At 37.8% G+C, this 20596-nt stretch overlaps 1 protein-coding gene across 3 annotated transcripts; it reads right to left on the reverse strand.

The window, feature by feature from the left end:
- Positions 1–548: 548 nt before the first annotated feature.
- kcnip1b (Kv channel interacting protein 1 b) lies at positions 549–19708 on the reverse strand. 3 transcript variants are annotated; one of them, XM_028595944.1, is made up of 9 exons: positions 19559–19708; positions 18844–19129; positions 3410–3534; positions 2479–2548; positions 2317–2387; positions 2094–2201; positions 1903–2007; positions 1417–1479; positions 549–714 (listed from the first exon to the last, which is right to left on the reverse strand). In XM_028595944.1, the coding sequence occupies exons 2-9, from the start codon at positions 18929–18931 to the stop codon at positions 667–669; spliced, it is 678 nt and encodes a 225-aa protein (XP_028451745.1). In that variant the 5' UTR covers positions 18932–19129; positions 19559–19708; the 3' UTR covers positions 549–666. The 3 variants fall into 3 exon arrangements, with proteins under 3 accessions (XP_028451745.1, XP_028451744.1, XP_028451746.1); XM_028595943.1 differs by having other exon boundaries at positions 19556–19708; XM_028595945.1 differs by lacking the exons at positions 18844–19129; positions 19559–19708 and adding an exon at positions 8921–9314.
- Between the last annotated feature and the right edge of the window lie 888 nt (positions 19709–20596).

Genomic DNA, 20596 nt, shown 5'->3' on the forward strand with positions numbered 1-20596 from the left:
TCAACACAAAAGTACAGTGGTCACTGCAACAGTGACGCATGAGATATATAAAAATCCTTATGGCCAAATTCCCATAACAAATCTGACACATGTTAAGAGATAAATCAAAACCTCTTGCAAAAGCATGCAATTAAATTTTGGCAAAAAAAAGGAACGTCTTATGCCAACAAAACAAAAAAGCTCTTCTGGTTGAACAATAGCTCTTTGCTGGTCTGGTGCAGCCTTGCAGTGTAGGATCATCTTTATCTCTAACAGACCAATCTTCTCGACAGGACTGAAAGCAATGTCTTTTTCATCCAAGTCTGTCACATCAGTCAGTTTGTATTGTGTGGGGAAACTCTGCAGGAAGGCTAAAAGCATTCCAGTCCAGTCTCATCATTCAAGTCATTGTGAGGGAATCTGACTGTATCCAGACCAGAGCTGATATGATGGAAAGAAGAGGAGAGACTGGATGTATTGCACATATCTAACACACGCACGCACACACGCACACACGCACGCATGCACGCATGCACGCATGCACGCATGCACACATACACACACACACACACACACACACACACACACACACACACACACACACACACTCACACACTCACACACTCACACACTCACACCAAGTCCTCTCATTTTCCATGTCTATGTTTTCCATCATCTCCTCTTGATCTACATCACATTTTCAAACAGCTGCATGGATCTCATCATAATTTCATCCTGTGGGTGGAGAAAGAAAACAAGTAATCAGGGCAGAATGATGCAATTTACTAGCAATGTACAGAACCCCTGTATATAGTAATGTATGGGCTGTATAGGCTGCTTGAAGCAGCTTAGATATAACATAATTTGTCTTTGCACATAATTCATATTTTTCAAGTGCTCAAAAACTGTAGGCATGCTGATGATTGGAGGCTTTAAGTTTATTATCTTTGAAATGTTTAAGTCTATTTTTCTGCATGTGTGTATGGCCCTCATTTAGACTTTGTTCATTTATGTGAACTTTTTGGAACATGTGGTGAATCTACATACATATCTACATGCATTATTTGCTTGCTCACTCTTGTCACTGTTATATGCATACATTTAATTATTACATTTTGATAAAGTATATCTTTTTTTTTGTGTTTTGCAATATTTTAGATCTGCATCTCACAGTCTTCATTGAAGAAGACAGCTCCAAAAGCTAGTTAGAGAACCTTTGTTTTTTGATTAAATATGACATATTGTTTCCCAAAGGTCAAGAATAAACTTCCGTGCTCAAATTTTTTATTTATTTCTACATGCATATAACATATCTAACTGTGTCTAACTGTATATTGATGCACTTTTATATGTTTAATTTAAACTTTATACATATTACATATTTATGATAATTAAATATAGAAATAGTCAACAATAGATGTACAATATATACTGTACCTCCTGGCAGGCTATAATAAACTCCTCCAAAGTCAGCACTCCATCTTTGTTTTTATCCATTTTCTGTAAAAAAAAACAAAAACCAGTGTATTATAATGTGGCTCAGTATCAAATAGAAGCAAATGTTTGACAATTGTGTTGTGGAAATGTGTTAATTGTAAGCTCATGTTGTAACAATATTAGCGTACAGAAACTGTAGAAAACTGCAGTATAGAACACCATATGTAGAATAACCATTAAAAAAAACTGTAAAAGAAATACTGACTGCAGTTGCTTATGTAATAAAACTTTGTAAGCCTTATTGGAAAACGTGTAGCCCATATGCAAAGTGTCTCAATAAAACCAGAGAGGTTCATTTGGGAAGCTACTAGGGTATTACAAGAGACATTAAGTGTGACATTGTTTCCTCTCATGCTGTGCACACACAACACTGTTAACAAAAATGTTGACTTTAGACTTGTTTAATGATATATGTTAGAAATTCACCTGGAAAAAGGCATCCACATGCTGCTGCGGGACATCTCCCTTTAGTGCAGGGTACGTGTACTTGCCCATCATGTCATAAATGGCTCTCACAATCTCAGTCATTTCCTGGGAGAGGAGAAAATTCACATTGTAGCAAGACAGACTTTAGATGACACACTAACACTGTACACATAGTGGCAGCACAGTCTCACCTCTCTGTTTATGTAGCCATCTTTGTTAATGTCATAAAGGTGAAACGTCCACTCAAGCTTTTCTCTCAGTGTTCCTCGCAGCAGTGTAGACAAACCCATTACAAAGTCCTAATAGCAACAGAATATTAAAACAAAGTTAGATTCTGAAAGCATCATAGCACATGGTAGTAAAGAAATTGGTAATATTTTAGAAAAAATGCATTTAAAAAGGAGGATGACTGACCTTAAACTTAATGGAGCCATTGTTTGTAGTGTCAAATGCATTGAAAAGATAATGAGCATACATGCTTGCATCTGCAACACAATGAAAATGAGTGTAAGGTCTCCTGTTCTCAAAAATCTTCACAGAGCACAGTGAAAGAGATTCAAAAACATTGCAATTTACCTCCATGAGGAAAGAACTGTGCGTAAATGTGTTTAAATGTCTCCTCATTTACAACACCACTTGGACATTCCTATGAAAAGAAAATATGAATTATACTCTACTCAATGACATCCTGTTTGTTGGAAGAACTCACTAGAACTGTGTCAGTCATGACCATGTCCCTCTAGGCTAGCCACTATTAGCCAGCAGTATTAGCATGCTAACATTTGTTTCATAATAAAACCAAAGATATAACTGACACACTACTCACAGTTCACAATATGTTGTTGTTTTTTACTTTTAGCAGAAAATAAATGGTTCTCAGTAGCCTAATTGTTCATTGCAAGGTCTTTAGTTTGGGACACATGAGTTAAAGATAGGTTCAGTGAAGTAACATTGCTGCTGAATTTCTGCTAGCATTATGGTTCTGTGGATGACAATATCGGTTTGTCAGTCCATCACTTATCTTAACTTATATCTCAACAATTATTGAATGGATTATATCTTGTACTTGTTACCAACATTTTATTTTGTGCAAAAAACAAGTTTAGTAAAAAATTCCCGCAAAAAACTTCAACATTTGCATTACTCTCAGAATGTGTTTTGTGCTTACTCTGGCAAAAGTTAGAATGCTAATACACTAAACTAAGTTGGTGACCATGGTAAAAGTGTGCCTGTAGCCTACCAGCTACACATCAGCATGTTAGCATTGTCATTGTGAGTGTTAGCATACTAACTTCACTTACAGCACTGCTGTGCCTAAGGAGCCTACAGCCTCATATAGCTGGTAGCATAGACTCTTGTCTTGTTTAAATAGAAATAATCTTCATGGCTAGATACTTTAAGGGGTAAATGGAATTTTTTTTTTTAGGGTGATCTAAATCTTTAATGTTTGAAGTATCTGGAAAGCACCAAAGCAATCTAATAATAAAATCAGAAGGTGTGTTATTACATTCTTGAAACCACGATAGAGGATCTGCAGCTCCTGTTTGCTGAAGTTAGTTTGGGCTTCCAACTGGTCAAGACCCTCTGGTCTGTAGCACACCGTTGCCATCTCCACCTCCTCATCTGTTCTATCTACAGGGAAGAGAGAGAGAGAGAGAGAAAGAGAGAGAGAAAAAGACAAAAAGAAATATGTTTATTACACAGAATCATGTCAAGACTTTATAATCCATGTTTAACACAGGCTCTTCACAGTCTTTAGAAAGATGAAAACTGTAATACACAGGAAAGAGACAACTCAGCAAAGCTTAAGAATGTTAAGTTGGGAAAAAAGGTATCAAAAATATGATTAGATGGCAGAAAAGAGCGCTCACGGGGAAAGCAAGAGAAGCAGCAGAATAATAAGGCCAAAAGGGAGTCACATGTAAAAAGAGAGAAAGGGATGAGAAGAACTGCATGTACTTGACAAATAGATTTCCCCCTTAGGACTCGAGTGATTTTAATGGCAACATGGTGCTCAGTATCGGTTGCTGTGGAGATTGATGGTAGTTAATGATGTGAAGAGTTCTGGTCCTGCTGTGGCCAAGTGTTTGTCGCAGTGACTGTCTCCAGCTAGAGGGCATCCACACACCAATGAGTTCTCAAACATGAGCAAACATCCAAGAGAAAACAGCCACATGTAGTTTTCTCTGGAAGTCTTTATTGCATTCACTGGCAGAGGCAGACACTCAGAAAAAATGCTGAAGAAATAATACCTAAAGTAGCCTTGTATTTGCGCTGCAATACAGCATATATACACATGGTGGTCTCTGTAAACTTGGTTACTTTTATATCCCAACTGGAGCCTATGATATAAGCAATATATTTTGCTTTTACATAAACCACATTATATTATATGATATATACTTGGAAGAATTTTTTCAACACAAAGATCAAAACCCTGTTAAATCCTACCAAATTCCACATTAAAAGCACATGCACCTCCAAACAAGCTCACAAGCTGTCAGCACTGATTGGCTCAGTCTTAAAGAAAAGGAGATTACAGTAAGATGAATATAATACGTCTGCTTTTTGGATGACAGCGATGGCTCATTCATTTCAACGCACTCAGCAGTGGTGTTAAGATTAAGCTGAAACTGTATCTAGTTTCATGCATCATCTGCCAGAGGTGATCTTAATTTGAATTAAATATCAAATATCCTGTTGGTCTTCCGCCTTTTAGGACTTCGATGAGGCATCAACTGTATGTGATAAGTGTTAAACATAAGTGCTAATTAGCTACATTTGATCTTTGTACAAGAATAATTGAATCATCTTTATTTAGAGCCTGTTTGTATTAGATTTCAGTTTCAATCAATGCAAAAAGGTCTCAACTATCAGTGTGTTTATTGAGATCAAACCAGGCTTACAAATATGTAGGTTAGATACAGTTTTTGAGGCTTTCCTATTAGTTCTATGCTAATTTAAAACTAAATTAATCAAAATATGAGTTTGAAAAAGATCTTCCACATGCACCAAAAAGATGGAGATGTCAGCTTGTTTTAGCAATTTAGTGTAAAATTATCCTTATCTGAGACAGTCCCTTTTTAGGTACTATTCCCTCAAGGTTTTTGTGAATGCTGAACTAATGTGAAATATTTACTGTCAGTTAACAGCTGACCATATTAGTATGATTATGTATTGCTTTCTCTCAATCTTCCCTCCATCTTCCTTACAGCTCCTCTCCCTGACGCTTGTTGTCATGGGGATAGACACAAAGGATGAATGTGAACAGTGGTGCGTACACTGGATCAAAAAAAAAGCAATTTCAAACACAATTTGTACATTTATCTTCCCTGTGAGTAAAAGCCTCTGATCACATGACAACAAAACAACAAAAGGCCTTGCTTTGCTGTTCTGTACACGTGTGTTTGTGCTGCTTTTTCTGCAGATGCGATGTGTGATCAGAAACGGATGAAATGGAACAGGCAGATGTGTTGATTAGGGAAGGTGGGGGACTTGGAGAAATGGGAAGAGAGAAAGGAGGTGGCAGAGTGTCAAAAAAATGTGAGAAAAGGAAAACAACACGTGGCAGTATATGATAACACGATATGTTTGGAGGACATAAATATGACAAATGGGATAGAATGAAAAACAAGCATAATGAAGGAATATTGATTTAGAATTTGGGGTTTAGGCCTACTACCAAATGCTACTGCCTGGGGGTTTTAAACACATATTGATAATATGAATCTCACCAGATGACAAATGATCAGATTACCAGATATATCTAAAACTAAGAGATTTACTCTTACAAGATTCAGCCACATAAATGCTGCAGACTCTGTACCAAGATTCCCAATGTTGATGCTTATATTCAAGGCAGGAGTCTTGATGCAAATGGTGCAACAGCTGTTATGTACATAAACATTCATTAGCAAGGCAGGGAAGTGTTACATGATGAAGTGACGGAGGTAATTATAGGTGCGTGTCAGATGGCGATTTCATAGACAGCCCGCAGCTCTGTCTTACTATTAATGACAACTGCTGCAGCAGCTTCAGCCCAGTTCACACACACACACACACACACACACACACACACACACACACACACACACACACACACACACACACACACACACACACACACACACACACAAGCCCAAGTGTTAAAAATACCTAAGAAAAAAGTTTCACCAGACATCATGCCACATTTCCCAACTGTATGTCCTGTAAAATTTTGGGATATCCACTTATATGCTTTCTTGCTCAGCGTTAGATGAGAAGATCAATATCACTCTCATGTCGGTACAGTCAATAATATACAATACAAATTATAATACAAATAAATAAAGTAAATTCTACAGCCAGCCGTTGTTGTGAACAGCAATGTGAACCACAGACTATAACATCACATACAGTCATTTCTCCACTCAAAACTCTCACCTCACCTTTCCCTCTCCATTGTCTCTCTGCTGCCATACTGTACACTACACCATATTAGGTTACATGTCACCATATATTATACTGATATTCTATTCTGTCATATTGTTGTATTATAAAATGCATTACAATCTTACACTGTTATACTATCGTATACACTATGCTATATTGTTCACTATACTCTAGTATATATATATATATATATATATATATATATATATATATATATATACACGTTATATTGTTGTAATATACTATACACTATACTGCACCTTTACTATGTCTCGTTCCCTCACTATATCATAATGCACATATAAGACTATATTATGTTAATATGTTACATGTTATATTAATACGACATCTATTATATTACAGTAATACAGACAAACACTTGAGTTCTATTACTTAACCATATCAGTCTGGTTCACCATGTTTCCATAGACGGGTTGACTCTGCTGCCAATAATCACACCACTCTCAGTTTATCAAAATACTTTCTATTTTATTCTATTCTTTTTATGTTACTTTCTATACTTATCTGTATTTATTTCTGTTGTTTCTATTGTACTGCTGCAACAAGCGAATTTTCCCGCAGGGGATCAATAAAGATGTATCTTATCTTATTTTAGCATAGCATAGCATAGCATAGCATTAAGATTAGAAAGAGGGGAAAGGTAACAAAATCTACCTACACCTCTAAAACTCACTAATTACCAGGTTATATCTTGTTTGTTTGTATAATCCAGTAAATTGTTTGCTGCCTTGCAACCTCATGGTGATGACAAAGAAGAAGAATTAGTCAGGCACATAAAAAACACATCTGTAAAAACCAAAATTTTCATTTTTACAATTCCATATCCGAATGGAACAAAGGAGATATAAAGTTATAATTAGTGAGCTTTGCTGCCATGGTGATTTTGACTGTGGACAGAGCCAGGCCAGCTGTTTCCCCTTGCTTTCAGTCTTTGTGCTAAGCTAAGCTAAGCTAATTGGATATTTATTGTATAGACATGAGAGTGGTATCTCCCTCTCATCTAACTATCATCTAGATAAGTGTATTTCCCATAACGCCAGACATATTCCTTTATTTCTAACTACACATAAGGGTATTTCAGAATGACAGCAATTAGCCTACTTTCTATTTTATTTGACTATATTTCACATTCATGTCATGGAATGACAGAAGCTGTTGCTTCAAATCTTCAGTCTATGCTGTGACTTTTGTCTGTACTTGTGTTGTGATTTTTGACAAAGCAGTCAGCCGTATCCATCACACTGGTGACATATAGAATGGCAGGTACTGGTGTCCAGTAACACAAACAGCAAATCCTCCAGACAGAAATATCTGCCGTGTTTTTGAAAAAGATTTTTGGCTGCTTTTGCACATTACAGCACATTCACTGTATGTTGTGTGGTCTACAATATCCTATTATGTATACTTAGCTTTCTGACTCAGACTTATTTTTAAACTGCTTTGCCCAACCTCTGCCCTGTTTCTGTGATACCCATCCTGAGGATCAATAAAGCCTGATCTTGTCTCATCGTATCTCCGTACCTCTGCACAGCTTGCTATGCAAGGCACACTTTAATGGAGCGAAAAAAAAACAGGATGACCTCTGAGCATTTCCCCTGCATTTTGTTCAAAGGCTTCTGAAAGGCTTTTTATTAGAACTAGGATGAAAGATTCCATCTCATCGGTGTAAAAAAACAAACGCCAAGCACCGCCTGTCTTGTTAGGTGCTCCGTCTACTGACAGAGAGTAATTGCTTTCTTTGCCGGTTCATCTATTTTATCTCTGTTTCACGCTGCTATAATTTTGTCATTCATCCTGGCTGAGTATCGTTCACACTCTCCCCCACAACCCAGTCTCCATGACAACGAGGATCTCAAGCATAAGGCCAGGGAGAGGTATGATATGTGAGCTGCCTATTAATTTACACGCTCTCGCCTGAACCCTCTCCCCCTCTCTCTTTCACTTACTCACTCACTCACACATTCAACGACCATCCCCACAGAACACACTTAGAGTCATAGAGTCAGACCTCTCTAGTTATTTTCAAGGACATCCTACTTCATGGCGCATTGTAATCTCCGTATCGTGACCACAGAGTTATGCCTGGCACTTCTTATCGCTTGATACCTCACACATTGTGTTACCACTTCCTTGAGTCAATATTTCTACATTTTTATTTATAAAATAGCTATTCTTTCTTCTGTTTTTTTCCATACTGTATGTAAAAAAATGGCATCAATGCTATCAGTTAACGTACTTTACATGCATATGTAATTTGACTACATGTGAGTAAGATTCAGTAAATGCATTAGCCGGTCTATATTTGCTGTTTTCTGACTGACTTCCTTCATCCATAATTTATAGTCACTCCACAGAATCATGACCAACGTATAAATGTTGTTGTTTATGTTAAATGTGTGCAACACACAGAAAAATAACATGGAACACATATTATGAATTACAAATTATTATCTGAATGCTTTCTTTCTGTGTGTTAGTTAGATCTGCTCACTATCTCACTTTAGTCTAGTATTCCGTTGCTCTTTTGTCTTCTCTCCATCTTTTTTTCTGACTAATGTTGACCTACCTCTGGATGGTCTCCTCTGCTTGGTTTGCATGGTCAAAGTGCCCACCACTGCACCCATGTTGTCACCGTGGAAACCAGCCTTGGCAAACAACCCAAAGAGTAATAGTCCTCTATTTGTTTCACGACTTTGTCAGTCTCTCGTTGTGATCTGCCTCCACAGATTTGAATCTTAAAGTGGCTTTGCCCCTGTTGATTCCTCTCACTGGTTTCAGATGTGTTACTGAGGGACGACTCTCTTCTTTGAGCTGATTCTCTTGGATTTCTGATTTCTCTCTTTAAACACACACACAAGCTGCTCCTGCCTTTCTGCGCCACTCCCTCCGTTCTGTGCCTGATTCTACTCATCTGTCAGCCTTTCCCCTATTTCTAGCTCATGCCTCCTCATGCCCTCATGTTGTTGTGGAGTGCTGAACTGATGCAGTACTCTGTAATAACACTACTCACAAGTGAACGGTAGCAGGTGAAAGACATGCATTTCAAGGTAACAGATTCCTGTTCTTTACAGATTGCACTGTAAATTGGTGCTCTTCTCCCTGATGCATGGTTTGTACCATAATGAGCATGGAGATACGTACGTTAGCTTTGAAGCTCACTTGTGTAGTGTGTGTGTGTGTGCGTGCGTGTGTGTTGATTTAACACAGTAACATAGCTAGACCTTTCCCCTCTCTGATTTCCCCGAATCAGAATCAGGTCTTTTGTCAAAGTAAGTTACACTTACGAGGAATTTGCCTTGGTGGTTGGTGCATACATAAACAAACAAACATATTAAACATGAAAATGAAATAAACAATAAACAGAGAAACTAATACAAAATAGCTAGTAGTAGTAATAGTTTAGTTTAATGGATTGAGTGAAAAATATACAAAAAATGTATAGTATGGGCAGTGGGCAGGTGTTGATGCAGGTAGATGTGCAAAGTGTAGTGACTGAGTAGTGTGTGTGTGTGTGTGTGTGTGTATAGGCGCGGGGGTGTGTTGGTTGGTCGCAAAGGACAACAGAGATTTACTGATTGATTTTTACTGTGATACATACAAGAAAATCAGTGTGTTTAATGGTGTCAATTAATATTAATGTAGCAGCTTCCAAGTAGATTGAGTTAGACTGTGTGCATTAGGGGAAGGAACACATTAGGAGTGAGTAATGTTAATTTCCCTACAAGCAAGGGAAGCGCGTGAGCATTAAAAATCAAACAGGGCTGTTGGAAGCAGAAGTAAGTGTATAGTATAAGTGCTTTTTCAATTTAAACAATATAATTCCCTGTAGTAAATGCAGCGAATGAGTAAAATATGTCTTAAACACGATATTACTGTTTTAGAATTTGATATGTTATGTGACACATAAGGGCATTGATTCTCAGCAGGACTCAGACAAAGATCAAAATTCACATTGATTTATTCTAAAGAAAGATTATTTAAAACGTGATAGCGTTGGTATGTGGAAAGGCACTGAGTGACAGACCAGAAATGCTCTGCTCTCTGTACCTTACTCTTTCCGTGTGTGTGTGTGTGTGTGTGTGTGTGTGTGTGTGTGGGGGGGGGGGGGTGTGTGGGTGTGTTTGTGCGTGCGTGCGTACTGTTTGCTGACGGCAGTCCTGCCCAGGTGGAGCTGAGGTAAGAACTTGCACTGATTAATTAAACATAAAGTCATGCATAATTCTAAGAAATGTACACCTCTTACATGCTAGGTGTCCTACCTTTACCTTTTCCTTTTTGCATCCCAATTTCCTCCAATCAAATACTGCCACACCAAAATTAAAAGTTACCTCCTACACTTATGCATTTCATGCAGGGATTTCCCCAAAGATTTATTCCTTCCTGGAAAAATCAGCACAGCTCATCTGGGACCAGGAAGCATATATGAAAATTACTAGTGATATCACAGCTGTTTAGACAATCTTTCCTGTCCACTTGCAAAAATAAATGAGCCCCGTGACACACAAACACACACAGACAGTACAAACACTTGCAAATGGAGATTCAGAAAACTATAAGTAATCCGTTGTAATCCCCATGACAGATGTTTGCCATCTGGAACTGCCTTTATGCAGCATATTATCCCGCGCCGTGACACTGCACTGCTGTCAGACCCCATAATCTCCTCATTATTTTTTAAGCAGTTCCTGATCAACACGACTCAGCTCACCACCACAAACAGGCAGGACTCACCAGTCGCAAACGGGTTAAAGGCACCGTACAAAAGGTAGAAGACCAATAGAAGTAAGAATCAAGACCAAATGAGCATGAGCACACTTATTAACAACACATACTCCTTTGTATGTTAATATCCCAATTCATAGCCATAATAATCAAAAGATGCATGTTTGCACGTTTTTCCTTTTCACTCAGTTAGATTTTCCAGTATCTGACTGAAACTGTTCTTTAAATGTGATGAAATAAGGCCCTTTTGTCATGCTCAACAAATTAAATTTGTGAGAGGAAGGAGACAAAAGACGCTTTTGATCTTGAGGAAACTGCAATCTCTGTTTTGACGTGAGATGTCAGTTTCCGACCTACTAAGTGGTTCTCTAGTCTCGTTACGCAAGAGCGCCCATCATTTCATTATTTCATCTCTACTCCTCTCTTCTTCACCTCAACATTCCTCTTTCACTTGCATATTAACCTGGTTTTGGCATTGTGTATATTGTTTTGGATGTGCACCTTTTCTTATTATCATATACTTTTACATTTGCAATTTTAATTTTTGCATCTTATCTTATAATATCATATCATATCTTATCTTATCTTATCCTATACTCCATATCATAGACTTTAACTAACTGGTTGTGCTTTAAGATAAGACAAATATGTTTTTGATGAAGGGGAAAGGCCTACAAGATGTATCCGTGTAACTGGATGTGTATCCGGTTTAACACATGAACTATGGATAGACTGCACCGTTGTTGAGAATAGTATAGTACCTCTCCGTAACTCTCTTTATGCAGAGAAAGAGCCATTTTTGGAATGACCTGTATTGACAGTTTACATTGATGTTAATATTCACAAATATAGGCCTTCTGTATTTTGAGAAAATGTGGTTGTAAAAGTAAAAAAAAAGGTACTTCTCAAGTAAAACAAAACAAAAACTGCTTAATATAGCTTTTCATGTTTTCATATAATTCTAAATTTGATAGTTGTGGGTCTTTTTCACTATTCAGACAAACAAGCAATTTGAATACAGCATTTGGCCTTAGGTAACCTTGGTTATTAGTTAATCAATCAGATGAGTAATTGAAAATAATACAAATAGTTAGTCACAGTCCAAATATTTGCCAGCTTTCTTAATTAGTAATTTGTTATTTGAATAATGTACCTAATATTTAAAACATAGCATATTGTAGCAAACGTTTTATATATAAAATTAATATCAAAGTATGTTGACTTAAGGAATTTTAAGTTTTAATTAAATATTACAAAAGTGGGGAGCCTGGAGTCCTGTGATCTTCCACACTGTTCAGTGCTCTTAAAACAAAACAAATCTTCCTATGAAAAAATATGCAACTACTCTTTTGTTATGTTGTGGTGTTACTCTTTGAACAACAGGTGGCAGGAGAGTACAGTTTGTCCTGATACTCTGGTCAGTTTGGGTCTCCATTGCAAGCTCATTTTGCTCTTGACTATCTATAATATGAGCAAAAATGAGTTCAACAACATATGAGCATTCAGAACTACAACCTATTACACATCATCTAACCTCCACCATACTGTTCACTTCACCAAATACGTGTCCATTAACAGATGATTCTAGAAGTAATATATCAGATAGTAAAAAAATGAGGCTGGAGAGAATTAATGTGGAGAATGAAACACACAGAGGAGGCAAGAGATAAATATAGAAGAAGACGGTTACATAAAAGTGTGTAGTGAGGTGATGTAAAAAATTAAAAGCAGAGACACACACTGTCGGCTCCAATCCACTCGTTTTACAGCCACAGAAAAAGTGATAGAGAATGGGAGGAGAAGGAAGACAGTCTTTGGCGAGAAAAGTTCACAAATGCAGGGTAATTCTGCCATTTGTTTTGGTCATTAGCTTTGGTAGAAGTACACGGAGATCTGAATCTGTCTCCGCAGTGGGGGAGGATGTGACTCTTGCTGCAAGGTTATGCACTTAGAGGACACATGTGACTTGTAATAGCGAGGGACAGGTGCAGCATGGGGCCGGATGAGAGGGTTTCTGTCTTCAGCTACACTCCTACTATTTCTAATAGGACCTGACTCAGTGCGAAACACAAGAAAATGCAGGCTAGTACAGTAAAGGCAAACACGTTGAAATAATCACCATTTTGGTCTCAAGATAATTCTTTAAAGCAAAATGTCTCAATTACATTAGCTAATTTGAGTGCATAAGTGTGTTCACACTGACAAGTATGGCAAAATGCAGTGTGTCCGAATGCTGTACTCATCAAGGCTCAAAAGTTGAGTGTGGAACGCTGGACACTTCTCACCCTCAATGGATACCATCTTGTCTACGTATAGTGGAAGGGGAGGGACCACAAAACTTGTGAAAATAGCGGCTGATGAAGCTGCAGCGGTTGCGGTTGCTCCGGGGAACACTGAACTAATACATCGGGAGCGCGCAATCTCCATCTCATGTGAAACATGGGGCACACACAAGCAAGAAACAAAAAAAATTGAAGTGAGAAACTATTTTGAGAGCCAACAATAGATGGCGGTAATGTTCTGCCTGGTTGCAATTCGCCATTAAAAAAAGAAGAAGAAGAAGAAGAAGAAGAAGAAGAAGAAGAAGAAGAAGAAGAAGAAGAAGTGATTCAAGACACTACCCTGTCAGACTCAAGGGGGTAAGCTTCGCTTCAGAACTCAAACCTACTATGGCGCCATTTTGATGCTACAAAACGATCACCTCCCGTTAGCATTCCAAACGACTGGCATTCATTTTGACGTCATTTTGACAGCGAATAACTTTACATCTGAAGCGTTTAAAGACTATTTGTCCATTGTTTAGTTCTAAAGAAACACGACAAAGTATAAAAGGCTCCATTACCTTGTACCTCAGCAGCCGTTTTTGTAAAAATAGGCTAAAGATTGTAGTAGAGGGATTACCGTATTGTACAGGAGAAGCTGGCAGGCAGTTTCGACTTCCATTAGCTATTTACGTTTAATTACTAATGTTAACTAGCATTTTAGTTAACATTTAGCCTGTGTCTATGTTATCTCCTTACATATACCTACGCTCTCCGTCTCTGCAAGATTGGGAATGATTGAGATTTCTCTTGGCACAGCTACCAGAAGACTTACAACTTTCAGACAGGTTGCTCACGTCACATTTACGTTGTCTCTAACAGTAACGCAAAGTGCTTCTAATATCCTTCATTGGTCTCTGTCCAGAGCAGCGGGATCTGTTGGTCCATTTTATATGTGTCTATGGTAAGTACATGTGTATGCAGTGTATTGAATGGAAGTGTACTAAGTGGTATCAAAGTATCAAAATTGAGACACAGCTTATATAACGGAACAGTGGCTTCTGTGGCTACAAATGACAATAATGGGATAATGCTAAATGCTAAACTACTTTTTAGCATTTAACTAAAGTTGCAACAAGCGGAGGAGAGTCATAAAGTCAGTGAACTGACTCTGGACAGTCCATGATGCAATATTTACCTCAAATTTAAGATTAGCCACCATAAGCTATTCACACTTTTTGTTTCATGTTAGCTTTGTTTTGTCATACACATGACATAAATATTAATACCTGAGCTAGGAGTAATAGTGTTGACACTATTTTCTCAGTGGCTCATATAGCTTCCAATGCTAACTAGGAATTATTCATTATATTTAGTTTTCCAATCTACAATACAAATACACCTGTACACTTAAAAAGCGAGCCACATGCATGCATGTCTTGATAATGTTTTTGTTTGTCATAAAGAAATTAAGCGGCCTTACAGATTACAACAGAACTATTTTTTATAAGAGAAACTATATGAAACAAGAGTATAACGTACAGTAGCCACTAATGGGGACCTAAGAATAAGTGTCCCTCAAGACATATCTCCACCCAACCCTAACTAACACTCCAGGGTGCAATGTTTAAAGGTCTGAAAATGAATACACATGCTGCTGCCTTTATAAGCAGAACATTTAAAAGGTGAGTGGGCATAGTTTTATGGTTCATTACACTATCTGCAGCTATAAGTGTGTGCAGGCAAATATGCTTAACAAACCAAACTACTGGAGATACGTGTGTGCTGGAGATGAGGGACTTACATTTTTAGTCTACTTGACATGTTTGCGTGTGTGAAGCTGAATATGCATGTGTGTGCATATTTCCATGCCTTCTTCCATGCATATGATAGCATGCAAGTGCTCTGAAGATCCTCTTTCAGTGAATTGTGCAGAGAAAAGTTTCAATCTGTAACGCAACTACAAGACAAGACTATTGTCTCACGTGCCATAAACCTACAAAGCAAGACCATTCTCATATGTCTTGAATATGTCTTATATGTTATCATAACCGAAGGTTATGTATTGTTTTCCATGCTGCATACCACTGTTTCACATGACCACTAAAATTACATGACACGTATAGCCTTGCATGAGGTAAATGGAGCTCTCAGTCCCCTTTTGGTTGAGAATATGAAAGAAAAAAATATAAGAACTTTCCTTAAAATTTAAATGGACACAATAACAGGGAACATATGTACAATATGTGATGCAATCTGTTAATGTGTGTTAGTGTGTCCAAACCTTTAAAATGTGTATATAAAAGCTTGGGCATGTTGATATGACAATGAGGAGCTGAAAATGCATAAGTGTTGTGTTAATTTAGAAAGCTATCCACCAAACACTTTTCTCTCACAATAGCAGTAAAAAACATAAAAAACCCCACTGTGGGTTGAAGTGATAGAATCAATTCCCAGTTGAGACAATTTAAAACTTAGTATTTTGTCTAGAGGCACCCTAATTAACTCAGTGACATTCAATTATGGAGTTCAAAGAAGACACAGGCCCTGTGCTGCCCAATGCACAAGCATCTCAACCGTAAGTAACTAAGGTCAGTACTGTGTGCTGCAATCAGCAAAGCATAAAAGAACATTTGAGTAGAAGCAGCAAACATGCACAGAGGCAACATGTCAAGGGACTAGATGTTCAATAGAACTCACACTCCATTTCATATACTGCTAGTCCTTCGAGGATGCAGAGGGCAAGATCACTGGCATCTACAAATAATGACCGGAGCCCAGGAGTTGCCATGGAAAACCCAATCCATGCTTTTGAATAAGTAATTTGTGCTTACTAAATTGTGCACACAGATTACTTATTTGTGCTCTGGATATAATATTGTTTTTGGCATGAGACAGTCACTTTCAAGCTCTTATGCTGCTCAAAACATTGCCAAAAAGCCACTCCATAATGCAAAATATACAGTAGCTATAGGTTAACACAAGACACAGGACAACATCTGAAAGTCAGGCTTTTTCTGCATTTTATTATTTTTTTTACTTTGGTAATTAGTCCAACCAATTGGAGATTAACCATCGTGCTGTAAAAGTAGATTTGGAATTGTTCACATATTAATGTGTTATATAAAAGGAAGGATAGTTCACACATTCTCTCAGTTTTTAGACAATACAGACATGTGGCTGCATCGCATGACCTAGATTGTCAACCCATGCGGCCATACTGTAAGTAGGCTGTATTATTTCTAGAATAGCACAGAAGATGACAAAGCCACAACTTTAGAACACGTAGTTTCATTCTCAGCAGGTTTCATTACATTTCATTAAAGCTGCACAAACCGCAGTACTTATTAGTTTTCTTTATATCGAAGGAATACCATACAATTATGAATATACTTTAGGTGTTTTTGAGGTTAGGTTGATTTTAACAGTGTCTGAACTACCCAGGTAACAAGGCATAAGTAGTCCGTAAGAGTTTTGTCAGTATGAGGGTAAATCAAAATTGGATGGATTCTGCTTTATATGGTAAGCAGCGCTATTGTTGCTCCCGCCAATTGTACATTCATGACAGAAACTGTATAAATGCCTAAATAGAATACAGCATTATACAAGATACCAGCTATTAGATTGAGTTCTTACAAATAGCTTGCTACTTTTGAAAATAAAAAAAACAAGACTGTAACAAATCGATTCCTGGCAGTGGATATGCTTACAAAGGATTTAGAGCGGTATAGTAAAACTATCCAAATATTGCTGATTTGAAAATAAGCATCTGGAGACTACATTTGTATTAGGGGAAACAAATGATGGAGAAAAAAAAAAAACATACGCAATGTGAAAGTCACGTTGAGAGTTTAAATGAAGCATGGCCTACACACATATTTTATGTGTTTATACTGTATATCAGGCCAGGTGAGAGGTGAGAGCAGCATTGTGTTTCATCAGTCATGACTGACTTGCAGCTGCCCTCTGACTTGGTGACTCAGCGTTAGGTTTTTGCTATTAAGGTTAAAAAAAGTCACTTTCAACTAGAGGATGATGGAGGTCAGGAGGAGAGCGAGAGCCACGGCTTTTAACACCAAGAGGATGAACATGACAAGGGGTTGAGAGTGTATCGCAACGGTTGCCCTAAGGGGTGTGTGTACGGATGAAGCATACTGTACACCACGTCATCATTGCAAGTAAAAGGTACCCCATAGGCAAAGCCAACAAACCCTTTTTTAACACCCTTGATGACAGTGTCCTGAAAGCAAATGTGCATTGTAACATTAAAACAACATAAACCGTACCACAATCTCTGATGTACCTGCTAGTTTGCACATGTTAAAAATGCTAAAAGTGTTTAAGGTGAAGGTGAAAAAGAAATATGACAAAATAAAAACTTTCAAAAAACATTTTGAAATAGGACTTACTTAACTTAGAATGGCAATGTTAATTAATAACTTGAATTATAGTAGCAATGATGCAAACTGATATACAATGCTGGTCTCTTGACTCAGAGGTTTCCAACCTATTTGGCTCGTGACCCCTTAAAAAGAAGCAAGGTCTACTTATGACTTCTCATTACAGGTTATGGCCTTTGCTTGTACAGGAATTGTGAACAGTTCAACCAAATAGTGAATTTTCCTTGTCAGGCTGTTTCATTTGAAGGAGTTTTAAAACCCACAGTGAAAACATCCAGTATTTCACAAGAAGAAAAGCAAAAATTAGAGAAAAGTCGGAAAAAGTAATTACATACTATTCCAGTGTCCAAAACTCAAAACATGTTTATCCTGAGGGTACTGTAGGACTTCAGATGTAAATTAGCCTAAGGTTAATTCTGGTGCAATGCATCATATGGTTACATTTACGGTATGTTTTAATTGCACATTGTCCCTTACAAATAAAATTGAAATTGAAATGGATTAGCAGTTCAAACTCAGTTATACAAATCTTCTCTGACTGGCAACAGATGCTCTTATAGGGATTTAAATCAAGACTTGTGTTGCATTCTCACATCTTGCAATCAAATAAGAAGTAAAGAGTGTTTATATTCAAATGTTGTGAGCTAAAACTCTTACTGACTTAGACTTGTAAAACAAGGGCTCGGTGTTTTGCTCAAGGAAACTTTTGACAGAACACATGGCTGTTGATGAATAGATTTTACTTTGGCCGATGTGGGAGTTGAATCTTGGCCTTGACCCATGGCTGCTGCAGCTGCATAACACACAACTCAATACTGCCATGCTAATGGTGGCCGATGTTTTAACCCATTTTTTTTCCGGCATGACCGTCACCACAGAGTTTAGTTACCTTTTTGTAGCTAAACTCAATGGTCACGTGACCCTGGTCATTGTAACTTTGTAAGATATCATATGAATTGTTGTGCTTAAGTTTTTGTACGATATCAAATACACCCGCTCATGCAGATGATCTAATCAAGATGAAAAGAAGTCATGAACTGTGTTAACGCACATCTGACTGAAATATGTTGTGAGTGCATCTGTATTAGAGTAAAACGCCACAGTACCTTTTGTGAGGGTTCCTGAGACCAATCTCTGCAAGGACTGCATTAGTTTGAGCAAGCCTTGCCTGCAGCGGCAGGTACAGCCAGCCATCCTGAGGTTGAGGTCGAGGCGGGGGCAGATGGGGCCGAGGCTTCCAATATATGGAGAGAAAAGGTTTGAGCTTGCAAGTGTCTCCACAATGTCCTTTCAGGAGATTTTGCTATAGCGTGGGGAGCGATCCTTATTGCAAAGAATAATCTGCCTCAGTAGTTTCTGTGATCAGACATCTTCAGGTCCTTGAAGCGGATCCTTGGAGAAAGAAAGTATAAATGAGATAAATAAAAATTGACCTGCCAACTTAAGCTTGTAGTGTAGCTTCAGAACAAAACAATTGATTTTGTCTTCCACACATTTACACCTAAGTACCTAAGTTAACTTGACCATTATTCACTGAGGTCAGTCAGAAAAGGATGCTTAAACACCCTAAGAAACACGCACATACACACAGATATTAAAACACTGCTAGAATCGCCAAAAGAGCCAGATGGGCAGAAATGCTGATTGGAAATAAAAATTCAGACCTGTATATCAAACTTTTACAAAGGCAAAGTTGTGTTTCACAGACCAAAAAATGAGGCAGAAGATAAATTATAAAATGGACTCCAAAAGTAGAATGTGAAGAGCCGTTTGCTCTGGAAGTTCTGTTCTTCCAAGAAAATCGCTAGTTTTTCTCACCACCTCTTCTCTTCCTCTTTGTCTTATCTTCTGTCTTGTGAGGTAGCAGTTTCTCCTCCAGCGTATATTTCTATGTGAGGTTTTCCTCTGAGCTGCAGTGCGTGCCCTGCGGCTGTGGTCTGTGGAGGAGCTCTGCTCTGGTGCTCTCAGCAGATCTGTACTGCGGAGAGCAGCCAGCGCGTACCCGCCCTCCCTCCTCTATGCACCCTCCTCCTGTCTTGCATCTGTGTTCCCTCACTCTCAGTCTGGCTAATGCTCTTTCTTCTTCCTTTTTTTTTTTTTTTTTTTTTTTTTTTTTAGAGCCTACGCAGTTGCATGATCCAGTAAATAGTGTAAAAAAAGGGGATTTAAGGTTGGTGGTTCATGGTTTAAAAGGCTAGAGCCCAGATCACTGTGGCAAATACATTTAGTCAAGTATTTATGAACTGTTACAACACCTTCTCCCCACTGTGATAGCACATGCTTTAAAAAAAAAAATTTACACTCATTTATAGCACCTACAGCCTTTTACTGTGAAATTCACACATCTTGCAATGTCTTTTTGCAAGAGGTCATATCACAGCTTATAGTGAAACATAAGGGACACAGTCTGTATTAAATCAGTACATTTTTATGTCTGCCTTATCAATAAGACATAAAGGGCTTCACTGTACTTTCAGTGAGATATTTTCTCTACCAGAATGTCACATAACAGATAGATATTGCATGCCAAATCTCTTCTATATACCTCTAAGTGTTGTCAACATGTAAAAAATACTGTGCCCGTTGTCATATTAAAATGGAAACTATAGTTTATTTGGAATTATATCAGCTATTCATTTTTGCTTGATGTGCCAACAGACATATCACAAATGATTAGGAACTTTTTCCTGAAGAAACTGTTGAGATCCCAGTAAGTTACCGAGCTTGCTTTCTCTTGTGTCAAAATATGGTAATCCTTCGTTAAAATTTAAAAGTTAAAAAAGTTTCTGCATTTTGACTGAAAACAAAAAGAGGTGGGTCTTGAAAACATTGTGGAACAGAGACAGAGATTATCTGGCA

This window comes from Perca flavescens, chromosome 13 (assembly GCF_004354835.1).
Source record: "Perca flavescens isolate YP-PL-M2 chromosome 13, PFLA_1.0, whole genome shotgun sequence".
Classification (NCBI taxonomy): domain Eukaryota; kingdom Metazoa; phylum Chordata; class Actinopteri; order Perciformes; family Percidae; genus Perca; species Perca flavescens.